This window comes from Danio rerio, chromosome 7, assembly GCF_049306965.1.
Source record: "Danio rerio strain Tuebingen ecotype United States chromosome 7, GRCz12tu, whole genome shotgun sequence".
NCBI classification, from domain to species: Eukaryota; Metazoa; Chordata; class Actinopteri; order Cypriniformes; family Danionidae; genus Danio; species Danio rerio.
This window is the reverse complement of record NC_133182.1, coordinates 18,601,334-18,625,000: the sequence shown is the minus strand read 5'-3', so window position 1 is coordinate 18,625,000 and position 23,667 is coordinate 18,601,334. Positions and strand designations below refer to the sequence as shown.

At 35.6% G+C, this 23,667-nt stretch overlaps 2 protein-coding genes across 3 annotated transcripts in view; both read left to right on the top strand.

The window, feature by feature from the left end:
- coro1b (coronin, actin binding protein, 1B) overlaps nucleotides 1–22,789 on the top strand; it is a 37,842-nt gene extending 15,053 nt beyond the window's left edge. Inside the window, exons 6-11 of one of the 2 annotated variants that reach the window (XR_012382444.1) lie at nucleotides 3,437–3,556; nucleotides 7,434–7,538; nucleotides 11,468–11,613; nucleotides 12,406–13,100; nucleotides 14,692–15,087; nucleotides 15,128–15,379. Coding sequence is in view for 1 of the 2 variants with exons in the window: in NM_001109707.1 (NP_001103177.1) it covers nucleotides 3,437–3,556; nucleotides 7,434–7,538; nucleotides 11,468–11,613; nucleotides 12,406–12,463; nucleotides 16,537–16,845; nucleotides 20,090–20,212 (861 nt within the window). In the remaining variant the exon portion in view is untranslated. 2 annotated transcript variants of the gene reach the window in all.
- A 737-nt stretch (nucleotides 22,790–23,526) lies between these two features.
- Nucleotides 23,527–23,667, top strand: part of dtx4a (deltex 4, E3 ubiquitin ligase a) — a 57,084-nt gene continuing 56,943 nt past the window's right edge. Inside the window, exon 1 of the mRNA XM_073907011.1 lies at nucleotides 23,527–23,577. The gene's annotated coding sequence lies outside the window, so the exon portion shown is untranslated. The remainder of the gene's footprint in view (nucleotides 23,578–23,667) is intronic.

The window sequence follows — 23,667 nt, the reverse complement described above, 5'->3', positions numbered from 1 at the left end:
TCGGCTATGTGTATATATAAATATATATATATATATATATATATATATATATATATATATATATATATATATATATATATATATATATATATATATATATATATGTATATGTAACATTTTTATTTTATGTTTTAAATTGTAATATTTGAAATTTCTGCATTATTACTCTAAATGTTACTTCTGTCAACATTTATCTGCATAAAAAAATCACGCAAATGAACACATTTAAAACTGGAAATAAAAAACATACATTTATTTTATTTCTGCTACTTGCAAAGGAACTATTTTTCATTTTATATATTGAATAATAAAATATAATGACAAATAGAAAAAAAAACACACATAAAAGGTTTCACCAAGGCTATATCGACTGAAAATACAGTAAAATTGTAATATTGCGAAATACCATTACAATTTTAAATAGCATTGAATGTTCAGTATGATCACTCCAGTTAGTTCAGATCCACTAAAATGTATTTATTGACAAATATAAAACAAACATACAAAAAAGGTTTCTCCAACCAATTTTATTGGACTAGAAAAACTGTAAAACAATTGTAAAATATCATTCAATTTAAAATAACATTTTTCTTTTTTAATATGCTCTAAAATGAAATGTATTTATTTATCTGAATTTTTAGCAAGTTTACTCCAGTTAGTCCAGATACACTAAAACATATTCATTAATAAAAATATACAAACAATAAAAACAAACAAGAGTTTCTCCAACTTCTGATTTTTTTGACTAGAAATTTCGGCAATATTGTGAAATGTCATTCATAAATTTTATATAACTTTTTTTCTATTTTAAAAGGCTTTAAAATGTCATTTATTCCTGTGAAGCACAACTCACGTGATCTATCAATAATCATTTGCTGCTCAAGTATCTTCAAGTTCAGCATTTTTGCATAAAGTTTTGCTGGAAACCAATATTACATATTATCTTTTCATCGATGACCAGCATCAGAAATCATTTGTAGTATCACACACATCCTAACAGTCACTTTTAATCAATAGAATCCATCTTTTCTGAATAAAATCTTACTGACCCCAAACTTATGAACGGCAGTGTAGACAGAGGAAATGTCATTTTGGTAGATAGACTGTTCCTAATAAACCGAGATGATACAGGTGTACAATGTAAACACAGACATTAAGTGCACCTGAGAACTAATGGGATTATTCTAAGAATGTTTATTGAGCAGCTGCTGGAAAGAACCTGTTCTTTAATCTGTATGTTTCTGTGTTAGTCGTCTACATGAGGTCAGCAGCTGCTCTCCATGAGGAGCTTTTAGCACGTGGGACTGTCCTGTGAATGTCAGATCCATCAAACTAGAGCATTTACTGGATCTTATTAGTTCATTGTTTTATTGATGTATTTTCATAGGATGCCATTAGCAAACTTAACCACATTATCACCGTTTTGTTATGTATAATGATATACTAGTTTAGGATTATCATTATTCAGAGTAGGAACCAGTAACTAAGCTCCGAGAACACATTTGTGAGGCAAACCAAACTGGAACAATGACTTTGTTCACCTATGCCTTGTGTTTAAATTTAGGGTGCGCGCTTACAAAGGGCAATGTGATGTATTTGTCATCAGATTCTATGCACAATTCAGGATTATCTATAGTTATAAATAGGTTTTTTGTTTTGTGTACATAATTTCTATTTAATTCTGTAAACCTCTAACCACATTTCTTTAAAAAAGGTCAATAAAAATGTAGTTTCTTGCATTAAAATAACAGAAAGGTGACATGTTTTAAGACATTTTAAAATCATAGACTACACAATACAAATATTTAAACTCAGGAACAGTTAATAAATCAATATTTTCCCAGCTGTTTTTATTCGTAGTAATTGTATGTATTTATATTTATGAAATAACAGTTTAAAGGAAGAGTTAACTGAAAATGCACATTTACTCAAAATCCACTCAAGTCGTTGGAAAACATTTAGGCTCGTGCTAAGCACAGCTCGTAAGCTTGCGGAGTTAACCAAACGTGTTGTAAGCGGAAACACAACCAATCTGGCTAAGTGAAAGTATCTTTCAAAAGTGCATTAACTGCACTAAAAAGTAATGAAAAGTTTTTGACTGCCTAGCTACTAACAGCAACATTACATCATCTACATCGTTATGCCAGCAGTCAATCACCTAAATTAATATATGTACATGTATATATAGTATAATTAAATGTAGTCTACGAATAACCTAAAAATAAACTATGCTTATTAAGAAATTAAGCTTATTTTGACATTGCTAGATGCTCCAAAACTGTATTAAAAACACAGTTACTCCCAAAACACCAAACTCATTTATGGGAATGCTTTACCGAAAAATCATAAACATTATCTCATTCGACTGCATTTTGCAACACAAAGAGGGTATTTTTATTTGCAGGAAGCACAAGAAACCTAGAAAGATCCCGACTTCTGACAGAGAAGTCAAACATGTTGATTTTCCTCCAGAAGAATGGTTGAAAACTGAGTCATTTTCCTTCAAACCATTGTATATTCTTTTACCGGAAAAAAAAAAATTAGTTTTACAATTATTGTTTTAGTTTTATTCTACATTAAAAACGTAATAATAAAACAAAGTGTTGTTAATTCTGTTCAATTTGTTTTTCATATAATAAAACACAACAAAAAGTACCATCTGGGACTCCTCATCCTTGTTGGAGGAACTGTGGGGTTGAAGAGGCACATCATGCGCAAATTTTCTGGCAGTGCTTAAAGAACTTTTTGGGAAATCGGCTCCACTATCAATAATATTTTTTGATCTACATATTCCTAGATCATTTGATGTAATTTATCTAGAAGATAATTCTATTAAACTTGAAAAGGAGGATAGATATCTATTTAAGATATTAAGATCTTTAAAAAAAAATGGAGTAAATGGCTGGCTTTTCCCACAACGACAATATAAATATTCATAATTTAACGTTTACATAATTCTATATTTATGCAGGTTATGCATCATTGAGATAATATGTTCGGCAACCTTTTATTTTATATTCATTCTATTTATTTATTTATTTATTTATTTATTTTTCTTGTCTAGGTTCTTTTAATATTATTATGGACGTATGCATATATATATATATATATATATATTGTAATTATTATAATTATTAATAGTATGCTGTTTAAAAACATATAAAAACATATAAAATATAATATTAAAAACATTAAGATGATATTTTGAAGAAAAATGGCATATGTTGTGTTCACTTGAGGTAAGTAAACAACTTTGGGTGAGCTATCCCTTTTATTCTAATATTTTTCCTCAAAACACTAGGAGTGTTGAGTTAGCGGAGACTTTGTCCTGTGCTGTTTTTGTTTTCTGAATTAGGTCATGTGTAAATGATTTTCAGATTAGCATTTTTACACAGATTAGTGATTTTGGTTGTGATTGGATCAATGTCACGCTCAGGTTCGAGAGAAGGCTCATGAGGGCACCAGGCCGATGAGAGCTGTATTTCTGGCTGATGGCAAAATCCTGACAACCGGCTTCAGTCGCATGAGTGAGAGACAGCTTGCCCTCTGGGACACGGTAAGAGCCTTTTGTGGAGGAAAATCGTTGCTCTACTTTTGTTTGGTCAGCAAGAATGCTTTATCCTTTAAAGCCTGAGGTGAAGCATTAATCTGTTAGAAACTTGATAGATTTTTTTTGCTGAATGTGTGTGGGTAATTATTAGCCACAGAATAAAAAACAGTACCATTCAAGGTTCAGTTTAACAAAAGAAATGAATACTTTTACTCAGCAAGTACATTACTTTCTGTATTGAACAATAATGCAAATTATTTCGATTTCAGAAGTGCCTCTTCTGTTTATTTAAGAGTAAATATTAAGCTGCATAACTATTTTTTAATAATAATGGTTAATGTGGCAATGTGGTAGGTGGCATGGTGGCTCAGCGGTTAGCACCTAACCTCACAGCAAGAAGTTCACTGGTTCGAGTCCCGGCTGGGCCAGTTAACATATCTGTGTGTAGTTTGCATGTTCTTCCTGGGTTTCCTCCAGGTGCCCCGGTTTCCCCCACAGTCCAAAGAAATGCGCTATCGGTGAATTGGATGAAATAAATTGACCTTAGTGTATGAGTGTGTATGTGAATGGCAGAGTGTATGGGTGTTTCCCAGTACTGGGTTGTGGCTGGAAGGTCATCCGTTGCCTAAAACATATGCCGAATAGTTGGCGGTTCATTCTGCTGTGGCGACCACTGATAAATAAGGGACTAAGCCGAATGAAAATTAATGAATGAATTATTAATAATGTTAAATTCTGTTTCATGAACATCTACTCAGAATATTACTGAATACTATTTATTATTTAATATACTAATAAATATATACTATTCAATATATTAATATTATTAATCAGGGCTCAACAATAAGGACTGCCCGGTGGCCCAGGGCCAGCGTGACAGACACTTAGGACAGCAGACCAGATCATTACTGGCCCGATTGGGACAGTGCTCCCTTGTCACTAACATTTAATTTGTCTGTGACTATTTATCAATTGTGTGCATTTTAAGTTTGTGCTTTTAAGTCTTTAAACACTACCTTCTCTGTGATGTCGTAAACATCATATTGCTTTCCGGTTCCTCTTATCTGATTGAGAATTCTATTTTTTTTCGTAACCTGGTAACAACCAGTACAGCGAAGAAATGGCAACATGGCGGCAACATCAAATTCTAAGGCTTAAAGAACATATGTTTCTATCGCTTGGATGCAGAAAATTAAGTGTGAACAATGCAAAAAAAAAAAAAAACGTTGCAGTTTGCCGTCAGTTTGACAAGTCAGCCAGCCTTTGTTAAATAATTTCAAACCGCAATAAAATACCTCCACATTTTCCATATTGCTCTTTTTGTTTGCATAACACTTTTATTTACATTTTTTTTAAGTATTAAAATTCTAGATTCACAGACTTTATTTTTGACACATTATTTAAAATATGTGGCTAAAAAATAGCTATTAACTTCCCTTTCTTTTTTTGGTGGGGCCAGTGAAAATTTTGGCAGGGCAAGTAAAAATCTGAACCACTGGCCCGATCAGACCAGTAGAAAAAAATCCTTAGTGTTGAACCCTGTTAATGAATACATTTTAGTGGATCTGGATTAACTGAAGTAACATTGCAGAAAATTAATTTTTTTCCATCAAAGCCATTATTTTGAATTGTGGTTTTATATTTGATTAAACAGTTGCAGCACTAAGACGCTTCTTTAAAATCAATTTTAATAAATCTTTCCAATTGAAAAGTTGATATCGAATGGTATTAATTTTATAAACAAAACCATTTAGACAGACAGAGCAATTTGTTTGAAATCTGTTTTACTTGTATGTTGTTCAATATAAATATGCATTTGAACTCCTGAACTACCTTATCAACAGTTTTAAAGTGTTGCAAAGCCACAAGACTTTCATTTTCGAAACTCAGTCGAATTGTCATGATCACTAGCAATCTAGCAGCTGCAGATGATTAATAAACATGCAGTACGCTAAAAAACCACAAATCCGTCGGGTATGGACTACAAGCTCCATCATGCACCTCACACACAGCTGTTCCTGTTTCAGTTTGATTACACATGCACCCACACACACAGCTGGAAGATTGTTACGGACTGATTACAAGGACTATTTAAACAACACACACACACACATCTAGGCTGAGTCTTGTTGTACTGTCATTGTAAACATTACGACGTGTTTCCCTTGCCTAGCCTTTCCGTGTTAGACTTTTGCTTTGTTGTTTTATTTATGTTGTCTGCCACCTGCCTGTACTGACCAATCGCATGTGTATTTGACTATGACTCTGGATTTGCCTGCATACATATGTTTGCTTCTGATTGTGACCGTTGCTTGCCTGACCATTCTCAATAAACCTGCATTTGGATCCGCACCTGCCTTGTTAGCGTCCACTTCACTTTAAAGAAATACATTTTAAAGACATTTCAGAAGTTTTTGTACTTTGATAAAACCCAAGACATTGACAATTCAAAACGTTCATAAAGGGATAAAAAAAATAAGTCTCACATGCAGAGATGAATCTCAAACAACAAAAGTAAGGATCCAATTGCAATTTAATAAGAGTATTTGTGTAAACAGGCAATGGTCAAAACAGGGGCAAACAGATACATACAGGGCATCCAAAAACAGGCATAAAGTCAAAAACTAGACAATGGTCAGAATATAATAAAATTGCTAAACAAAAGATCAGGAACACAGCAGGCAAAAACAGATAGCACATGTTGACTACAAACAAAGCCTCAGTTCGGAACTGGCGTACATGTGGTGTATAAGTAGTCTAGATTATCAGTAATGACGGGATTCAGCTGGGTATGAATCATCAATGATGAAAGGCAACTGGTGTGTGTGAAACGGCATGATGGGAATTGTAGTTCATAAATGTGACATGTAGTTCACCAGCGATCTGCCAGGAGCGGATTGCTGGTGGTCATGACAGTAAGTCCATAGGAACTACACATGTAAAAATCATGCTGCTGTACCATGGCTGCAGCAGGCGCAATGATTATATGTTGCACTTGAAAATAGTCCCCATCTTGGCATCTAGGTAACAGCTCTGCATTATATCATTGCACCTGCTGCAGCCATGATTATTACGGGTGTAGTTCTTATGGACCTTAGTTCACAATATAGTTCCTAGATCTATATCGATCAAGAGCAGGGGTGGGCAAACTCGGTCCTGGAGGGCCGGTGTCCTGCACAGTTTAGCTCCAACCTTAATCAAACACACCTGCTTATAGATTTCTTGTGATCTTAAAGACACTGATTAGCATGTTCAGGTGTGTTTGACTAGTGTTGGAACAAAACTCTGCAGAAACACCGGCCCTCGAGGATCAAGTTTGCCCATCTCTGATCTAGAGAATAGCAACTTTTCATTTTCATGATGTACATGGTATAACTACAGAAGAGTCATGCTTTAAATAGGAAAATTATCGAAACTTCTTTTTAACATTTTTTGATTGAGTTGCTAATGGTCTAATCCAATTCAATGATTTATGCTAAGCTAACAGTGTTCCATCCATATCGGCAGAATGGATTAAAAAATTATCAAACTTGACTGTTTAACTCTAGGGTAGTTGTAAAAGGAGCATATTTCAAATAAAAGTAGGGTGTAAAATGTCAAGACTTTCAGAAAAACCTCTGTCAAGTTTACCTTCATATGTGTCTTGATAAGCTTTCATTGTCTAGTTCGTGTTTTTGTGGAAGTGCAAACTTTCGATCAAAGTCACACAATCTAATAGCTTCAGGACACATGTATCAACAGTCAGAGATTCAAAAATGATCTTAGTTGACACCTGAATAGAGAATCTGTCACTCACTTGAGCTTTCCAACCTTTCTATCTTGGTTCTGTCACATGTTTTGATAACCCAATCTGTATCTGTTCCTTTATGTTTGTGTATTTCAGAGAGATCTCTCAGAGCCCATGGCCACTCAGGAAATGGACACCAGTAATGGAGTTCTGCTTCCATTCTATGACCCAGACACCAACATGGTTTACTTGTGTGGCAAGGTAGGATTACCTGCTTTACCTGATCACTGCTGCATGACAGGTTCCTCTAACAGCGCTAACAGAGATATAAACTTACACACAAGCGCATGCTGTTTACAGAAAACATGCCCAGCACAATCACTGCCTGTGGTAGATTACTTACTGTACATAGAGTAAACACAACCCTGCAGGCATAGGACATCAACATGACGTTATATTGAAGTTGATTTTGGATATTGTTTGGAAATGAAAATCCGGTTGACGTCAACCCAATCTCAAGCCGATGTCAATGTCCAATACCTAACCTAAAATCAACCAAATATCAACGTCTGATCATGGTACACCTTGACGTTGTGTGGACATTACCAATATGACATCAAACAGACGTTGGATTTTGGTCACAACCTAAAATCAACCAAATGTGATGTCGTTATTGGACTTCAAAACATTGTTGTCCTTAGACTAGGCTGGCTAGACATTGAATTTTGGTCACCTGACGTCATGACCTAAATCAAACCTAATATTAATGTCTTATGATGTTGTGTGCCTGCTGGAAAGGGGCTTTTGCACCGCAGGAACTTTTCCACAGTTCCTAGAACTCTGGGCACTTTTGGTCATGCTCACACTGCAGGATCTGGGAATGGTTTTAGTTCTAAGAACGTTATGTTAGGGCAACTTAATTATCTCTTGTTAGTTGCCTTCCCACTTGGTAGTTATAGGAAATAGTCATCAAGCTTGGATGTCTGAGAACTAAGGCCCAATCCCAAGGGGAGGGGCTTCAAAATTTACCCCTAAGAATTGGGACAGCACTATAGCACATGCACACATCATCATATGTGATGGCAATCTCTTGCTTTATTTGAGATCAGACGATCGCGACTGCTGCAGTTATTCCAGTTGCATTATTTTTTGGTATATATCTTCAGGAGATCACTGAAAGCATATATTATGTTATCATAACGATCTAATGTGGCAGTAAGATTGTAACTGTACTGTGCATTTACACAGTGGCCATATGCATCTATGTAAACACACCAAAAACAACAATAACGTTATAGCAGGCACTGTTAAAAGCTCCTTCTCAGTCAGTAGACTTTTCTGACAGGGTATCAGTGTCAGAATGTTGTGGGACTGCTGTACAGGAGTTATGATTAGGGATTATAGATCGCGAAATTGAGCTGTTTTTATTTTAGCGTTTTTTTTTAAAAGCGTGATGGTAAAACACAAACGCAGTTATGAATATATTAAAACGTGTTTGTTTGTTGTAAAAATTCTAACTTGTGGATTTCCTGACTTCCGGGTGAAGCTGTGGCTTTTCTTACCCCTTGGTTTCAAGTGTGGTCCTGAATCTTCGTTTGAAGGGGTGTATACCCCTTGCCCTTAGCCCTGTGTCTTCAAGCTAAAGAGAATAGGCACACCATTACCCCTTCACAGGCACGCCCAAAACAAGGTGTAGGGGTAAGGGGAAGGGATAAGGGGTAGAATTGGAATTGGGCCTAATTTTCACTCAAACCATTTTCCCAGTTGCATTTAAACCACCAGCAGAAACTCTGAAGAGATGTAAGGCAGTTGACAGTGAAATTAATCTGTCATCATAGTTCAATTTTATATATTTTATGTTAACAGAGAACAGGTGATGTGATTAAAACCAAAATGGAGAATCTAAAGCATCAAAAAGCATAAGTATATTTAAAAAGATTCTCAGTATTTAAGATTCTAATATACTTCATTGAACATGTACACAGAAACAGCATCTCTTATCATGTGTTTAATGTGTCACTGGTGTCAACTTGTGTTCAGATTTTGATGTGAAACTCCTTATTTTGTCACAATCTGCTTTGATTTCATTGAAGCGCTCAGTACGATTCACAAGGACTTTGCATAATATGTGAGAAAATAATGAAGATAATGTGATTGGTAGAATTCAAAATTGATAATATCTTGTGTGGTTTGGTTGAACGCAGTAAAGTGATGACTTCTTTTGCACATCTAATTACCATCACATTAGGGCAGTAACTGAAGTATAAGTGGTTTTAAATGTATTCAACCATATGAGCATTTACACTGTAAGAACAGTCCAATTAAAAGCATTTTTACCTTCACCTAAATAGTAGAAGGTCCCATAATGTTTACACCTGTATTTAAAGAGTTAGTTCACCCAAAAATGGAAATTCTGTTATTATTACTCACCCTCAGGTTGATCTTTAGAACACAAATTAAGATATTTTAGATGAATTCAAAGAGCTCTCTTATCCTCTATAGACAGCAATGATACCGAGATGTTCAAAGTTGAGAAAAGGAACCAAAAGCATTGCTACCTCAGGGGTTCAACTATAATCGCACAAAGCTCTGAAAACAAATTTGTGTGGCAGAAAAACTGTAAAAGATACTCTATCTACCATGTTAGATTAGGGTGTGTGTTTACCAGGGCAGTAAAAAGCTTGTATGCGCCAGAACCTAATGACAAATACAATATATTGCCCGTAGTTAATCCGCACCCTAAACTTAAACACAAGACATAGGTGAACAAAGTCATTGTTCCAAATTCTTTTGCCACACAAAATCTTGGAGTTTAGTTATTGGTTCCTAATCGGAACTTTAAATGTCTTGGGACCATTGCTGTATATGAGCTCTCAGATTTCATCTAAACATTTTTTATTTGTGTTCTGACCAGTGTAGAACAAGTTACTTTAAACAATATATAAATTACTGATTACTAATGGAAAATAGTAATCTGATTACATTACTAATTACTCCATGTAAAAAGTTATCAGATTACTAATTACTTTACTTTGAAATTACTTTTAAAAGATAAAATATATCTATAAAATGCAAAATAAACTGCAGCTTTCAGTGATTTAATATTCACTAAAAACATTACAATGGGTTGATCACAGCAGCTTGACATACTCTAAAGACTTCAAGAGTTTGCCCAAAACTTAAAATTATTTCATTATTTACTTGTTCTCATCCTGTTTGTCTTTTTTTAACACAAAAGAAGACATTTAGAAGAAAACTGGACACCTGCAACAATTGACATCCACAGTATAAAAAGCTCTGAAGTGTTTGGGTGCTCTGTGTTTGTCTGAGGTAAATAGACTACAGAAATGTATATATTCCAAATTTTGAAGCTGATTGGTCAGTTCTTGTCACGTGACTCACAGTTTTTAACTGGGTGCACCTGGGAAATGCGAGCAGTATGTGCTTCCGATATGCGCACGTGCAATAGACACGATATGTGAACGGCCCCATAACCAGCTACGCTTCTCTTCACATTCAGAAGATACCTTCACTCCTGATCCTGCACAAAAAAAAATCAATTTAATCTATTAAGGCTGAGTTGGGATGCCCTGTTTTTAGGAGCCGTTGTCCTCCTTGGTGACGAGTATTGTCGTAGAATGCTTTCTATTTATGTGCTTGAACAAGTTGCTGGTCGAGTTTAAAGCAGTTGAAAGTTCTTTAGAGACTGGATATAGACTGAATTTCACCACGATTTTCTTTTGTTTTTACGCTCAATGAAATCAAATTGATGTCTGTATTTCCAAGTGACCACTAACTTCAGCAACCATTTTAGCTAGCGTTCTCCAGCAATTTAAAAGTGCATGTTTATTAACTGACATTGCAGTGGAAAATGGGATTTAAAAGAAGCATTTTTTTCTTGCTAGTAACGCAATTACATTGACTTTAGCAACTGTGATCAAATTACACAAATTTCAAAATGTAATATGTTGCATTACTGTGTTTTCAAAAAATGTAATTAGAATTCAGTAATGTGTTACTGTGGAACGCGTTATACCCAACTCTGGTTTTGAGGTTGAATGAAGGTCTCATTTTTGGATGAACTAATTCTTTAATGTCATCAACTTGTTTTTGACAAAACCCCATCTTGATACTATAAATGTGCGATGAACATTGATAATTGTTTAAATCTAGTGTTGTCTTTCTCACAGGGGGATTGTACCATTCGTTACTTTGAGGTGACGGATGAGTCACCGTATGTTCATTTTCTGAGTCTGTACAGCAGTAAGGAGCCACAGAGAGGTGCTGGTTTTCTGAGCAAGCGAGGAGTGGATGTCAACAAGTGTGAAATAGCAAGGTGTGAACCAGACTGCTGTGGGATTTCAGTACAATGTACATACTGTTGCCACTGTTTGATTGTTTGATTCTTTGAATCTAATCCCGTTTGGGTGTGGATTTAATTGCATTTCATTTCCTTTACTGAATTGTATGATAATATTTGAGTGTCAATTTCTTGGCAAAGCTGTTTGACGGGTTATTTGACCAGGTTGTTTGACAAAGAATAAAAATACTGAGCAAATGGAAACCATCTTACAACAGTTGTTTGAATAATAATATTTAATAATAATAATAGTAATTCATATAGTAATAAACCCTACCAAAATGTATGGTTAATATTTTTTTCTTAGTGTTTTCTAAAATTGTGTTCCTTTCACAATTTGTCCAACAGAAATACAGGAAAGAATTATTTCAGCATAGTATTATTGTTACAAATTAAAATACCATCTATTTTTGAGAATATATATTAGGTTTTTCAGCATCATTGCTTCATTGTTCAGTTTTGCATGTGCATTCATTCATAACATGCTGATTTGGTGCTCAAAACGGATGAAATAAATTAATTAAATCAAATTAACACATCCTTTCTAATTAAATCTGTTCATTATTTTTTTTAAATGTTCCTTCAACCATAAAAGAAGTTTATACCCAGATGCAATATAATGTTTTGAAACTGCGATAATCACTAAAACGCTGGGATTTTGATTTCCTGTGTGAAAAGCCCTGATTTGTTTCCATTTGTGTCTATTCTTAAACAACATCTCTCAAGCGTTTGAATTCATCTCTGTTATTCTTCATCTTGTTTCATCAGGTTCTATAAGCTGCATGAGAGGAAGGTTGAGCCCATATCTATGACTGTGCCAAGGAAGGTGAGTTCAGTCTGCAGGCCTGACCGATCATTTGTTCAGTTCTGAATCTGTTCACAGTCAGAAAGGAGGTGGTAACGTCTGACTACTAATTGCTTAAGCCTGATTTATACTTCTGCGTCAAGTGACCGGCGTAACCCACGGCGCATGCAACGCACGTGGCTGTGCATTTATACTTCTGCGCGCTGTCTCTGTTGGTCTGCATTAACACTTCCGAAACGCTAGTTGGCAGTGAGGTGTAAATGTCTCTCTGTGTCGAGTTTCTTCGCTGCTTTTTTGCTTTTTCTGAATACTTCCGGGATGTACAAGTGGCTCAAACTCGCTCATTTTGAGGCAGCAACCGGCGGACGTGCAGCAACTTTAACTATGAGGTAAACACAAAACAAAACTTTCCATACGGAGCTCCTTCAAGGTACTCCACACTTGTAAACAATCGCTACATTGGGTTCGCGCCTTTCGTGCGGCTCTCGGCCCCGCCCCGAATCGTCAGCGCTACCAAGCCGACCAATCACAGAGCTTGCGCTACGCGTCGTTGCGACGTGTAGTTAAATTTTTTGAGAGGTGCACGTCAGTGACGGCGACGCCCACGGCGAAGGGCTATGTGTCAGCGCCGTAGCATACGCCGGTGTTTGACGCAGAAGTATAAATCAGCCTTCAGTCATTCCATATCACCATTTGGATCACTGAGTAGCAGCTTCTGATAGCCATTTTAAATATCAGTTTAAAATACTTTTTATTTTACATAATTGTTTTTGTTTAGGTAACTGCACAGGGTGTTTCTTCATTATAGGCACCTATCAGCCAAACTGACTACAATTATATTTTTGTGATTTTTTTTTTGATATTATGATTATTATTATATATTTTTATGATTATTATGAGGGCATGGGGGCTAAGTGGTTAGCACTGTTGCCTCACAGCAAGAAGGTCGCTGGTTCGAGTCCCGGCCGGACCAGTTGGCATTTCTATGTATAGTTTGTATGTACTCTCTGTGGTTGCGTGGGTTTCCTGGATTCAGGCTGAATTTGAAAAATATTTCATATATATTTTACCTTTTATATATCTTAAATACTATGTCATCATGCTGGAAATCTTTTAATCTAGTGTTTTTAAGGATTTAAGGATAAACTGCTTAAAAATGCAAGTGTGCTGCTTTCAAAATAATTTATCTTACTAAATGGTTTCTTATTTAAACACAATATTATTATTATGATTATTTTTCTTCTTTTGCATAATTTGGTGAAAAGTACATTTATCTATGTAAATGTGTCATTTGCCACGGTTGGATATAAAGTGCTGGAAAAGTTTGGAGACGCTTCAGGAAAGTGCTTGAAATGTGCTTAAAGGGGCGGTCTAAATTTGAAACTTTAGTTGATCTGTAATGAAGCTTTGTGAACATAAACTACATCTCTAAATGTAATATGCTCAAAGTTCAATGCAAAAGGACATTTGTTTTTACAAATTTAGCTTTATAAAGCCTACAGTGAACAAAGTTTGGGGAATACAAATTATACATCCAAGCTAGTAAGATCACAAATGCTTCAGGTTACATGCATTCCCCACACGCACACACCCTGTGCAGCGCATCTGATTTGAGCTGCAGAACTTGTTTCTGTTTCTGTATTTGGGCTTCTGCTTACAGTTAAATTTAAATTATGTTCCAGAGATTTATAAAACAATATATAGCTAGCATTTGACAAAGGACAGCTTCCAGAATCTCCCCCAGTTCCATGCTGGATTCAGCTAAACTGAGCCACAATCTGTTCTGTAAGTATTTTATTTGTTAAATTGGTCAACTGCATGCACAGCATTAACAGTAGCATTAACAGTATGTTGTAGCGAGAATGTAAACTACAGGAAATGCTCTTTGGCACCGCTAAAAATTTAGCTACAAATTCATATTTATAAGTCAATCCTCTGTAAACACTGTCTCGCTATGCAGGTCTCTCTATGCAGTGACTTTTCTCTGCCTTGAACATCTCAAATAACAAACTCGCAAAAGATATGCGAATGTTTCATATTACTTGCACATGCTTATAACCTGAATATATGTAAAAGACTTCTCAGATTTTATTCAAGAGAGCAGACGTGAAGTTCAGCTGTGTGCTCTTCATGTTTCTGTCTGATTCAAGCAGCTAATGCTGCTAAAGCTGCCTTTCCACTGCACATGACAAGCGACAGATCAGAAGTTATTCATTTTCAATGGAGAGTACTCCGGGAGTTACATGGAGTTTTGATCATCTCCGTATGTGGAAAATTCGGATCTGATTTGAGCTGCGAATACGATGAAATATTTGAACTCCTGCGACTAGACCGTATGCAACCAGCCGACCGAATGTGATGTATTTCAGTGTTGTCCAAGCAGGTCCGTGTGCACAAGATGAGAAATAGTAGTTTTTTTTTCTTTATTTTTTTTTTATCTGAAAAAAGCCTATATTAACAAACATTTCTATTCATAAATGAGTTATAAAATATGATTTTTAATGTTGTCTCCACATTTCCTCCAAAATATTTAGTTGTCTTTGAGTTTCTAGTATTCATTCATTCAATCATGGTGAACACACGGAGAATAAAGACCCTTGCTTTTACACTCTTTTATTTTGGACACTGTGTGCTTCTCTCCCATGGTGCACGACAAAACTGAAAATTCTGTGCGACAGCCACAAGGGGGCATATTCCGACAGTCATGTCCGAATGTTGTGTGCAGTGGAAAGGCGGCTTAAGAGCTGCTCTGACTGACAGTAGTTACACAGTGCAAAATTGCGCGCTTGTAGGGGCGTGACGTGGAGCTAATCCACAAACCACTGAACATTACGTTAGCTGACCAATTAGTGCCTCCTGAGGGCGGGTCTTTCAGAGGAATAGGAAAGTTTGACATTTATTTTCATGTGAGCTGAGTATAATTAAAGTAATATATATGAAAAAATAATGTGATTTTCTTCAAGTGAAGCAATAACACACACTGCTTTGCATCTTATACACACAACCAAGCCTTAAAATTACATTCTGGACCACCCCTTTAAATTTGACTTTGGAAAAGGTGTAAGAAGCCTATATAATAAAAATATATAACATATAATACTTTATTTAATATTATATTTTGTATTACTCTTTTATTTTAATTTATTGAAATATAATTGAAGGTATTTTGAGAAGTGTAACTTTTTTCTTTTTTTTATGGAAGTTACATTAACCAAACCATTTGATTCTTCCCATTTTACCTTCTAAGTAACTTGAATTGATTTAGGAATAATTTTGTATTTTCTGGGTTTTTCCAAGTAAATTTACAAATGTTGTCATTTGCCACTTAAATGATTTAGTTCAGTTTGTAACAAATAAACCAAAGTCATGCTTCTCACACTTTAATATCTCATTCAGAAATATAAATCATTGATTGATTGATTCATTCATTCATTCATTCATTCATTTTCTTGTCGTCTTAGTCCCTTTATTTTTAATCCGGGGTAGCCACAGCGGAATGAACTGCCAACTTATCCAGCAAGTTTTTATGCAGCGGATGCCCTTCCAGCCGCAACCCATCTCTGGGAAACATCGACACACACTCACAAACTACGGACAATTTAGCCTACCCAATTCACCTCTGAGCCGAGGTTCGTACCAGTGCTGTGAGGCGACAGCACTACCTACTGTGCCACTGCCTCGCCCAATATAAATCATGTCATCACTAAATTACTCTTATGTCATTCTAAACCGACATGACTCATAGCAGAAGGTACTTTGAGAAATGTTTTTAATATCCATACAGAAAAAGTGAACTTAAACCACAGCTGTCTAGTTCCCCTTATTTATTAAATTATCTTAGTTCCCGTGAAGAAAGTGCATGCAACATGCATAAATGACAACAGGATTTTCATTTTTGACTGAAATAGAAAACCTTCCCATAACTGGCCTTTTGCTGTCATTTGCTGAATTTTCTAAAATGCCCCCACTGCAGTATTTTTGGACTCTGTGTTTCCATAAAAGAGGAAGTATGAAAATTTGAAAACAACCCATAGGCATATTATTACCAGACTGCATTGTCTGTCCAAATGAAACTTTCTTCTTCTTTCAATTAGTCTGACCTGTTTCAAGGTGATCTGTACCCGGATACAGCAGGATTGGAACCGGCTCTTCTGGCGGAGGATTGGATAGCAGGACAGGATGCTCCTCCAGCCCTCGTTTCCCTCAGTGGAGGCTATACAGCTCCTCCATCCAAAGGCGGGACACTGAGAGGACGACCCAAACTGCTCTCTCCGACTAATACTAGTCCCACCAGCACTACTGCACCAGCAAACCCTGTGACGGTTGAGATGGAAAGCGAGGGTTTGAGCCACGGGCGAGGTGGAAGAGATGTAGATGGTGGGATAGAGAGAGTGAAGAAAGAGGTGAGCGACAGTATAACACAACAGGTGAAGCCATGAATCTCTAGATCAGAGGGGGCAAACAGCAGCTCCTATGCAGCCCACTGAACATCATTATCCAGCCCACAACGGAGTTTCTAAAATGCTGTTTCTGAGTTTGATTGTAGAATTTGTAAGTGGATGCAATACAAGCGAATGCCGTTTGATGGCAGTATTGCATGCAGTACAGTTAGCGGCAATAGTAGAATTAAAACACGTTCTCGGATATTAAGAGATGAGTATAAACGGAGGTCGGAACCAGCTCCAAGTGGGTGGGACTTGAACTCCAAGTGGGCTGTAAAAACCTGGAGTTATTATTTTTATTTATTTAATGTCTTGTACATGACAGTCTACTATTGTGCTTTATAAATGTCCACACCTATCCCAACCCTAAACCCAAACTCACTGTAAACTGATGTGTTTTATTAATATCTGCTCCACCTACACCACCTAAACCCAACCTACTTGTGGTTTTAATCCCTCCCACTTGGAGGTCACCCAACCTACTGGCGGTGTAATCCCTCCCCCTTGGAGGTCTCCAGGCTGCAGCGATACCTACTTGGATATTACCGTTACTCAACCGTTGATGAGTGAGGCAAAAAAAAAAAGTAAAAGTTGACTCTGAATGTTGTGTGTTTACGAAGGAATTGACACCAAAATATTTCTTCACCAATATTAAACAGAAAGCGGTATGTCTAAAATGCCAAGAAAGTCATATTATAGATTATAACCAGCTTTTTAAAGATTATTTAACTCTCGTCATGTGAGATTTTTTTGTCAGACAATATATTTTCTATTTTCCACTGTTAAAAGTTATTTTATAAGGGATTTATGTCATCGTTTTATGATTATTGATAAGTACTAGGGGTGTGACAAGGGGCTAGGAGATCTAGAGAGACTAAATCACAACGAGATTTCTCATCGAGGTGAAAAGTTGTCTTGTGAGTTGTGATGTTATGATACAGGTGAGGGTGAATTTCGCACTGATGATTGGAGGCAGGATTAGATTCAAACTGCACATCAAGTGCTTTGCACACGTCTGGCAACCCGGCCTGCCTGTGTGTTGAGCTTCACTCGTTTGCTTGGGCGGGTGTGACATAACCACTTTTTTTAGTTCAAAGGTTGTCACATCCAAAAGCAAAGGCTGCTCCAACTGCTGCCAGAAACGTTAACCACAGCTCATAACCATGCGATGGAATAGCACTTTAGATATGCTTTAAGTCATAATCGTCGTAAACACAAATTGAATATAGAAGTGAAATATTCCTATTTTAGTCAAAACAGTCCAAACCAAACTATTACTGTGGTGTGGGACTTTTAGCCGCATTTTGTGACAGGATAAGCCATACGCACATGGCTGTTTGACACTATTCTTTGCACCTACTGAGTCAGTAAAGAACCACAGACACTCGCATCTCTAAATGCACACACATAGTGAACTCCTGGAGACACACACACACACACACACACACACACACCCATCGTCAATTTGATTTCTTGTGTGAAATTGTACAGTGGAGAAGCCAGCCAGTAGAGTTTATAGCTAAATATTTAGCTGTGTTTGCATGTTCTTTATGGCATGATTCATGAAAATAGAAGTAAAATAACATTACAAGTTGATTTAAAAAAAGCACCTAAATAGTTTTGCATTTCGTCTTGTTCTCGTGAACCTAATCTCATGTCTCGTCTCATCTCATCTCGCACACACCTAATAATAGAGGTGCAAATTAATTTGTCTTGTAAATTGGATGCAATAATTACTATAAATCTTAATCTGTTATGTGTTGATGTGACATGTTTCTGTCAGTTAATATATGTTCCGTGCATATACAGTTGAAGTCAGAATTATTAGCCCCCCTGAATTGTTAGCCCCCCTGCTTATTTTTCCCCAATTTCTGTTTAACAGAGAGCAGACTTTTCAACATCTTTCTAAACATAATAGTTTTAATGACTCATTTCTAATTAGTGATTTATTTTATCTTTGTCATGATGACAGTAAATAATATTTGACTAGATATTTTTAAGACACTTCTATAAAGCTTAAAGTGACTTTTAAAGGCTCAACTAGGTTAATTAGGCTTACTAGGCAGGTTAGGGTAATTAGGCAAGTTATTGTATAATGATGATTTGTTCTGTACACTATTGAGAAAATATATAGCTTAAAGGGGCTAATAATTTTGTCCCTAAAAATGGTGTTTAAAAAAATAAAAACTGCTTTTATTCTAGCCGAATAAAAACAAATAGGACTTTCTCCAGAAGAAAAAATATTATCAGACATACTGAGAAAAATTTTCTTGCTCTGGTAAACATCATTTGGAAAATATTTTAAAGAAGCAGAAAAATTATGAAAGGGGCTAATAATTCTGAATATCTGAATTCTGATATATATACGTGCACTATAAATAAAAGTTATTTTATGAAGGATTTGGCATGTGGCCCTTCACTTGGTTTACAAAACTTGAAGTTTATCAATCTATCTTTGGAGTAATTAAAAATTGAATTAGTCTTTTAATTTCTTTATTTATATACTTAAATATCATATAATTACATTAATAAATTTATCTGTTTTGTTATATTAATAGTTTTATCAATTGATTCAATTCAGCTTTATTTGTATAGCGCTTTTACAATGTAGATTGTGTCAAAGCAGCTTCACATAAATGGTCATAGTAACTGGAACAGTGTGGTTCAGGTTTTAGTGTTTAAGTTCAGTTCAGTTCAGTTTAGCTCAGTTCAGTGTGATTTAATCATTACTGAGAGTTCAAACACTGAAGAGCAAATTCATCGATGCGTAGCTCTACCAATCCTGAACCATGCGAGGCAGTGGCGACAGCGGAGAGGGAAAAAAAACTTCACCTGATGGGAGTGAAGAAAAAAAAAAACCTTGAGGGAACCAGACTCAGTTGGGCACGACCATTTTAATTTCTCCGCTGGCCAAAAGTCTTGTGCAGAGCTTCATTCGCCGTGGTTAGGCAGGAAGATGGCCTCAGCGAAGACTCGTCTGTCCCTGGAACAATTGAATGCATTTCTTGAGAAAAATTTTAATTTTTTTTTTCAAATTAAAAATGTTATCAAAATATTTTGAGACTTGTTGATTTCTTTGAAAAATAAACAAAATTTTGTTTACATTTATAGTTTTAATTTTCATCTCTATAATTAATATGCATTCATTTCTTGATGCCTGTTTATGATAAAGCATAAACGTGTCTTATCTTTCTCTCTTACACAGGAGGACCAGCTTTCAGACATCCTGACGGAGGTCCGGGCTCTGCGCGCTCTGGTTCTGGCTCAGGGTCACAGGATCGATGTTCTGGAACGGCAGCTCGCGCGCATCGAGGATGGCGAAGTGTGAAGGAAAAAACCACAAACACATCACGACACATAGCCTTATTACCCAGATTCAAAGAGCTTCACTGAAGGCTTATGGGAAATGTAGTTCCATTACTAGTGACGTAGAGATACAGAGAGACCTAACTGAGCTTTATTGATTACAAATGCACTGATACTTAATATGGTAAATGCTGCTCGTTTTGTGCTTCTAATAGGGCTGTTTCATCAGGTACTTGCTTCTGCTAACTACAGATACTTAATTCTGAATTTGGTTATGTCGACGTTTGCATAAACATGCAAAGTTTAAATGAAAAGCAGACTTGATGGTCTCTAGTAGCGTGCATTAAGACGGCATCTAACGAATGCTTCTGCTTAATAACAGTAGCGTGAAACCTTCAGGAATTGCTATAATCCAACATGCTGAATTAATTTCTTGCTTCGGCTAAAGTTTAATGGTGCTTCTCAACGTAGATCGACCAGCACTGTTCCTCTCTTCCATTTTAGTGTATGTCTTAACACATGTAGCATTGATTTTTGAATGCCGGTAGTCAGAGTTTTGTGTGTGCGTGTGTGTGTAGCATGTGATAGAAACTGTACTTGATGTTGAATGAAATTTGTGAAGGATCCATATACCGGAGCAAGATAAGCTTGTAGAGCAAACAGCAAAAAATAATAATACAGATGTAGAACGATTAAAAATGTCCAGGTTACATTCAAAAAACATGCTTTTTTTCTTGCTGTTGAGACTTTCAAATAATTGTAAGCACATGTTTTGCTTTTTACTTCTTAATTTATTCTTGTTAAATTCCTAGTACTTTAATTTTGGAAGTCATTTTACCTTATATTACAGTTTAAATGCTCTTTTTTTAACATGTAAACATTATAATGTTTAATTTAAAGTGCACCTATGATTAAAATCATCCTTTGTAAGCTGTTTGGACAGAACTATAGTGTAGGTATAGTGTCCACAGTCATATTGGAGTGATAGAAACACAAGAAATCTCTTTTTTTATATTTCCTGACGTTAAAATATGATCCAAATCCCTTTTTATTTTTAGGCCCACCGCAACGTGACAGAGAAGCGTGGTTTTCCCCACTCACTGAATTGAATGACAGCCGCTTTTTAACATGTCTCCGCTTATAAACATATCCACGAGAGAGAACCTGTGCTAAGCAACTAGGATTAAAAGATCTGTTCAGCTTTCTGTGTTCATCTGTACCTCAAGAATAAGTTTAACAAGTTTTAAAAATGTTTAAATCAGTACATGTTTGAAATAATTACAGTAAAATTGATACGTAATTCATCACCACAGACGCATGTCAGTACAATTATAAAAGAAGATACTTCTATCCTGGCTTGTAGATGTTAAATCAGGTTTATTTTGTACATTACATAACATATGTCCATATAGAAGTGGATATTAATGTGTATCCTGTCACACTTACCATGCAAAAACATGCTTTAAACATTGTAACAACATTTTGTGTAACTCATCTTTGCAGAAAAGCTTGATTTATCTCCACAACAAATACATCAAATAATCATTGGGAAAGTTCTTACTTTAGTATTCCTCACTTACGGTTTGTAAGATCAGCTTGCTTATTGTCTGTCACTGTGCTGTTTATCTAATGCAGCATGAGATGAAGACACACATCAGAGCAATAGGGAGCAATCTCTGTGGCTCTGATGGCATGTGGTAAGGTTTGGCAGGGAGAACTAGCTCATTTGCATTTAAGGCACAGGCAACAAAAACAGCTACAATGTGCTAAGAGCTGAACATTCTAATGTTCATAAAGGTATAATAAATAATCTAATGGGTGGGTAAAACTGAAACCTTACAGACACATTCTATAGACACTAAAGTTTTATCTAAAATCTTGAAAAGGGGGTAAAATAGCTGCCCCTTAAGGTGGTACAGTATGAGCACCTATACAGTACAGTATGTGATAGTGTACAATCTCTTTAGGCAAAGACATAACACTAGATTCAGATCTTTTTATTGACATTTTAAATATCAATAACACTGACTTCAGAAAGATTTGGAAAATCAAAGCAATCCAAAAATAACATTATGGAAAGTATTTTAATTTGACATTTTATTTTATTATTTTTTTTCTACTTATTTACAACTAATTATCAATATTTCTGACATTCCAATGTTTTGAGACACTATAAATATTACAGGCTGACCAAATAATATTTGCTCTGAAAACAAGCTCTCTTTTTCTATTCAATTTACTCGTATTCTTGTCTTTCATTTGTGTCACCTGGATATGTTATTGCCAGTTTTGTTTAGATTCATACCTCTTAATGAATAACTGTTTTATTCCTGTTTGATAGACTATGAAATCTAACAGTAGAACGATGTGGTGTTTCTAGCTTTAGCTGGTGGTGTTTTTGTATTCGTTTTGTTTTAAGTTGCTCTTTAATCATTGGCACTACAATCAGGGAAGACTCAAAGCGAGGGTCGACTCATGCTTCTCTGCGGATGATTTTCGTTATGTCTAGCTGTACATGTTGTAAATTATCTAAGGACCCATTTACTTCAAACTTAAGTGCTAACTTACACTGTTCTTTTTAATAAATGACATTTGCCCATTTCTACCGGTTATCATGGTGGTTCATTATTCATCGCATCGCAAATACTGTCACATTTCCCCAGCAGGCCTGTGATTAAAGTCTAAACTAAATGTTTGGTGCTAAATTTAGAAATGAAAGTGTTTTGTACTGCAGGACGGAGATGTGATTTCTACTGTAAGTCTGCTCACTTCCTGTGCATTTTGAGCACGATGAAGGAGAAGTGAGGTTTACACAAGTCAAAAAATTATATGTACATTTACATTATAATGTACATAAATTAAATACTTGGCCAGCTATGGATGATGGGGGAAACATTATTTCTAACAATTAAAAATATATACCAGTTTTCCTCAAATATAACTATAATCTGAGGTGGCAAAAAAGCAAACATATATTTTAAAATATGAAAGAATGTATTTTCAAACTTTTTATAAAGATAGATAGATAGATAGATAGATAGATAGATAGATAGATAGATAGATAGATAGATAGATAGATAGATAGATAGATAGATAGATAGATAGATAGATTATTTTTTAGCATACTAAAAAAGTAAAAATTCCCTTTTAAACACATTAAACTAAACTTAAAATGTAAAAATATATGCACATTATTACATTCAGCATAAAAACGCAGTTTTAAAATTTTAACCAATCACACACGTTGCAGTTGAGTTTATGAATGAAGCAGCCAATCAGAAGCCTTGGATTATTCATCAATGAAACCAATTGAGTTGAGTTACGCGCATGCTCTCTGACTGAATTCACGTATATCCTCATAAACATCAACAAACCGCTCGATGTATGGTAAGTAAATGCTTAATATAGTAGCTTCGATGTTATAATATGTTTTTTGCATAATTTGAGGTATACTAACGTCGCGGATAAACACTTTTT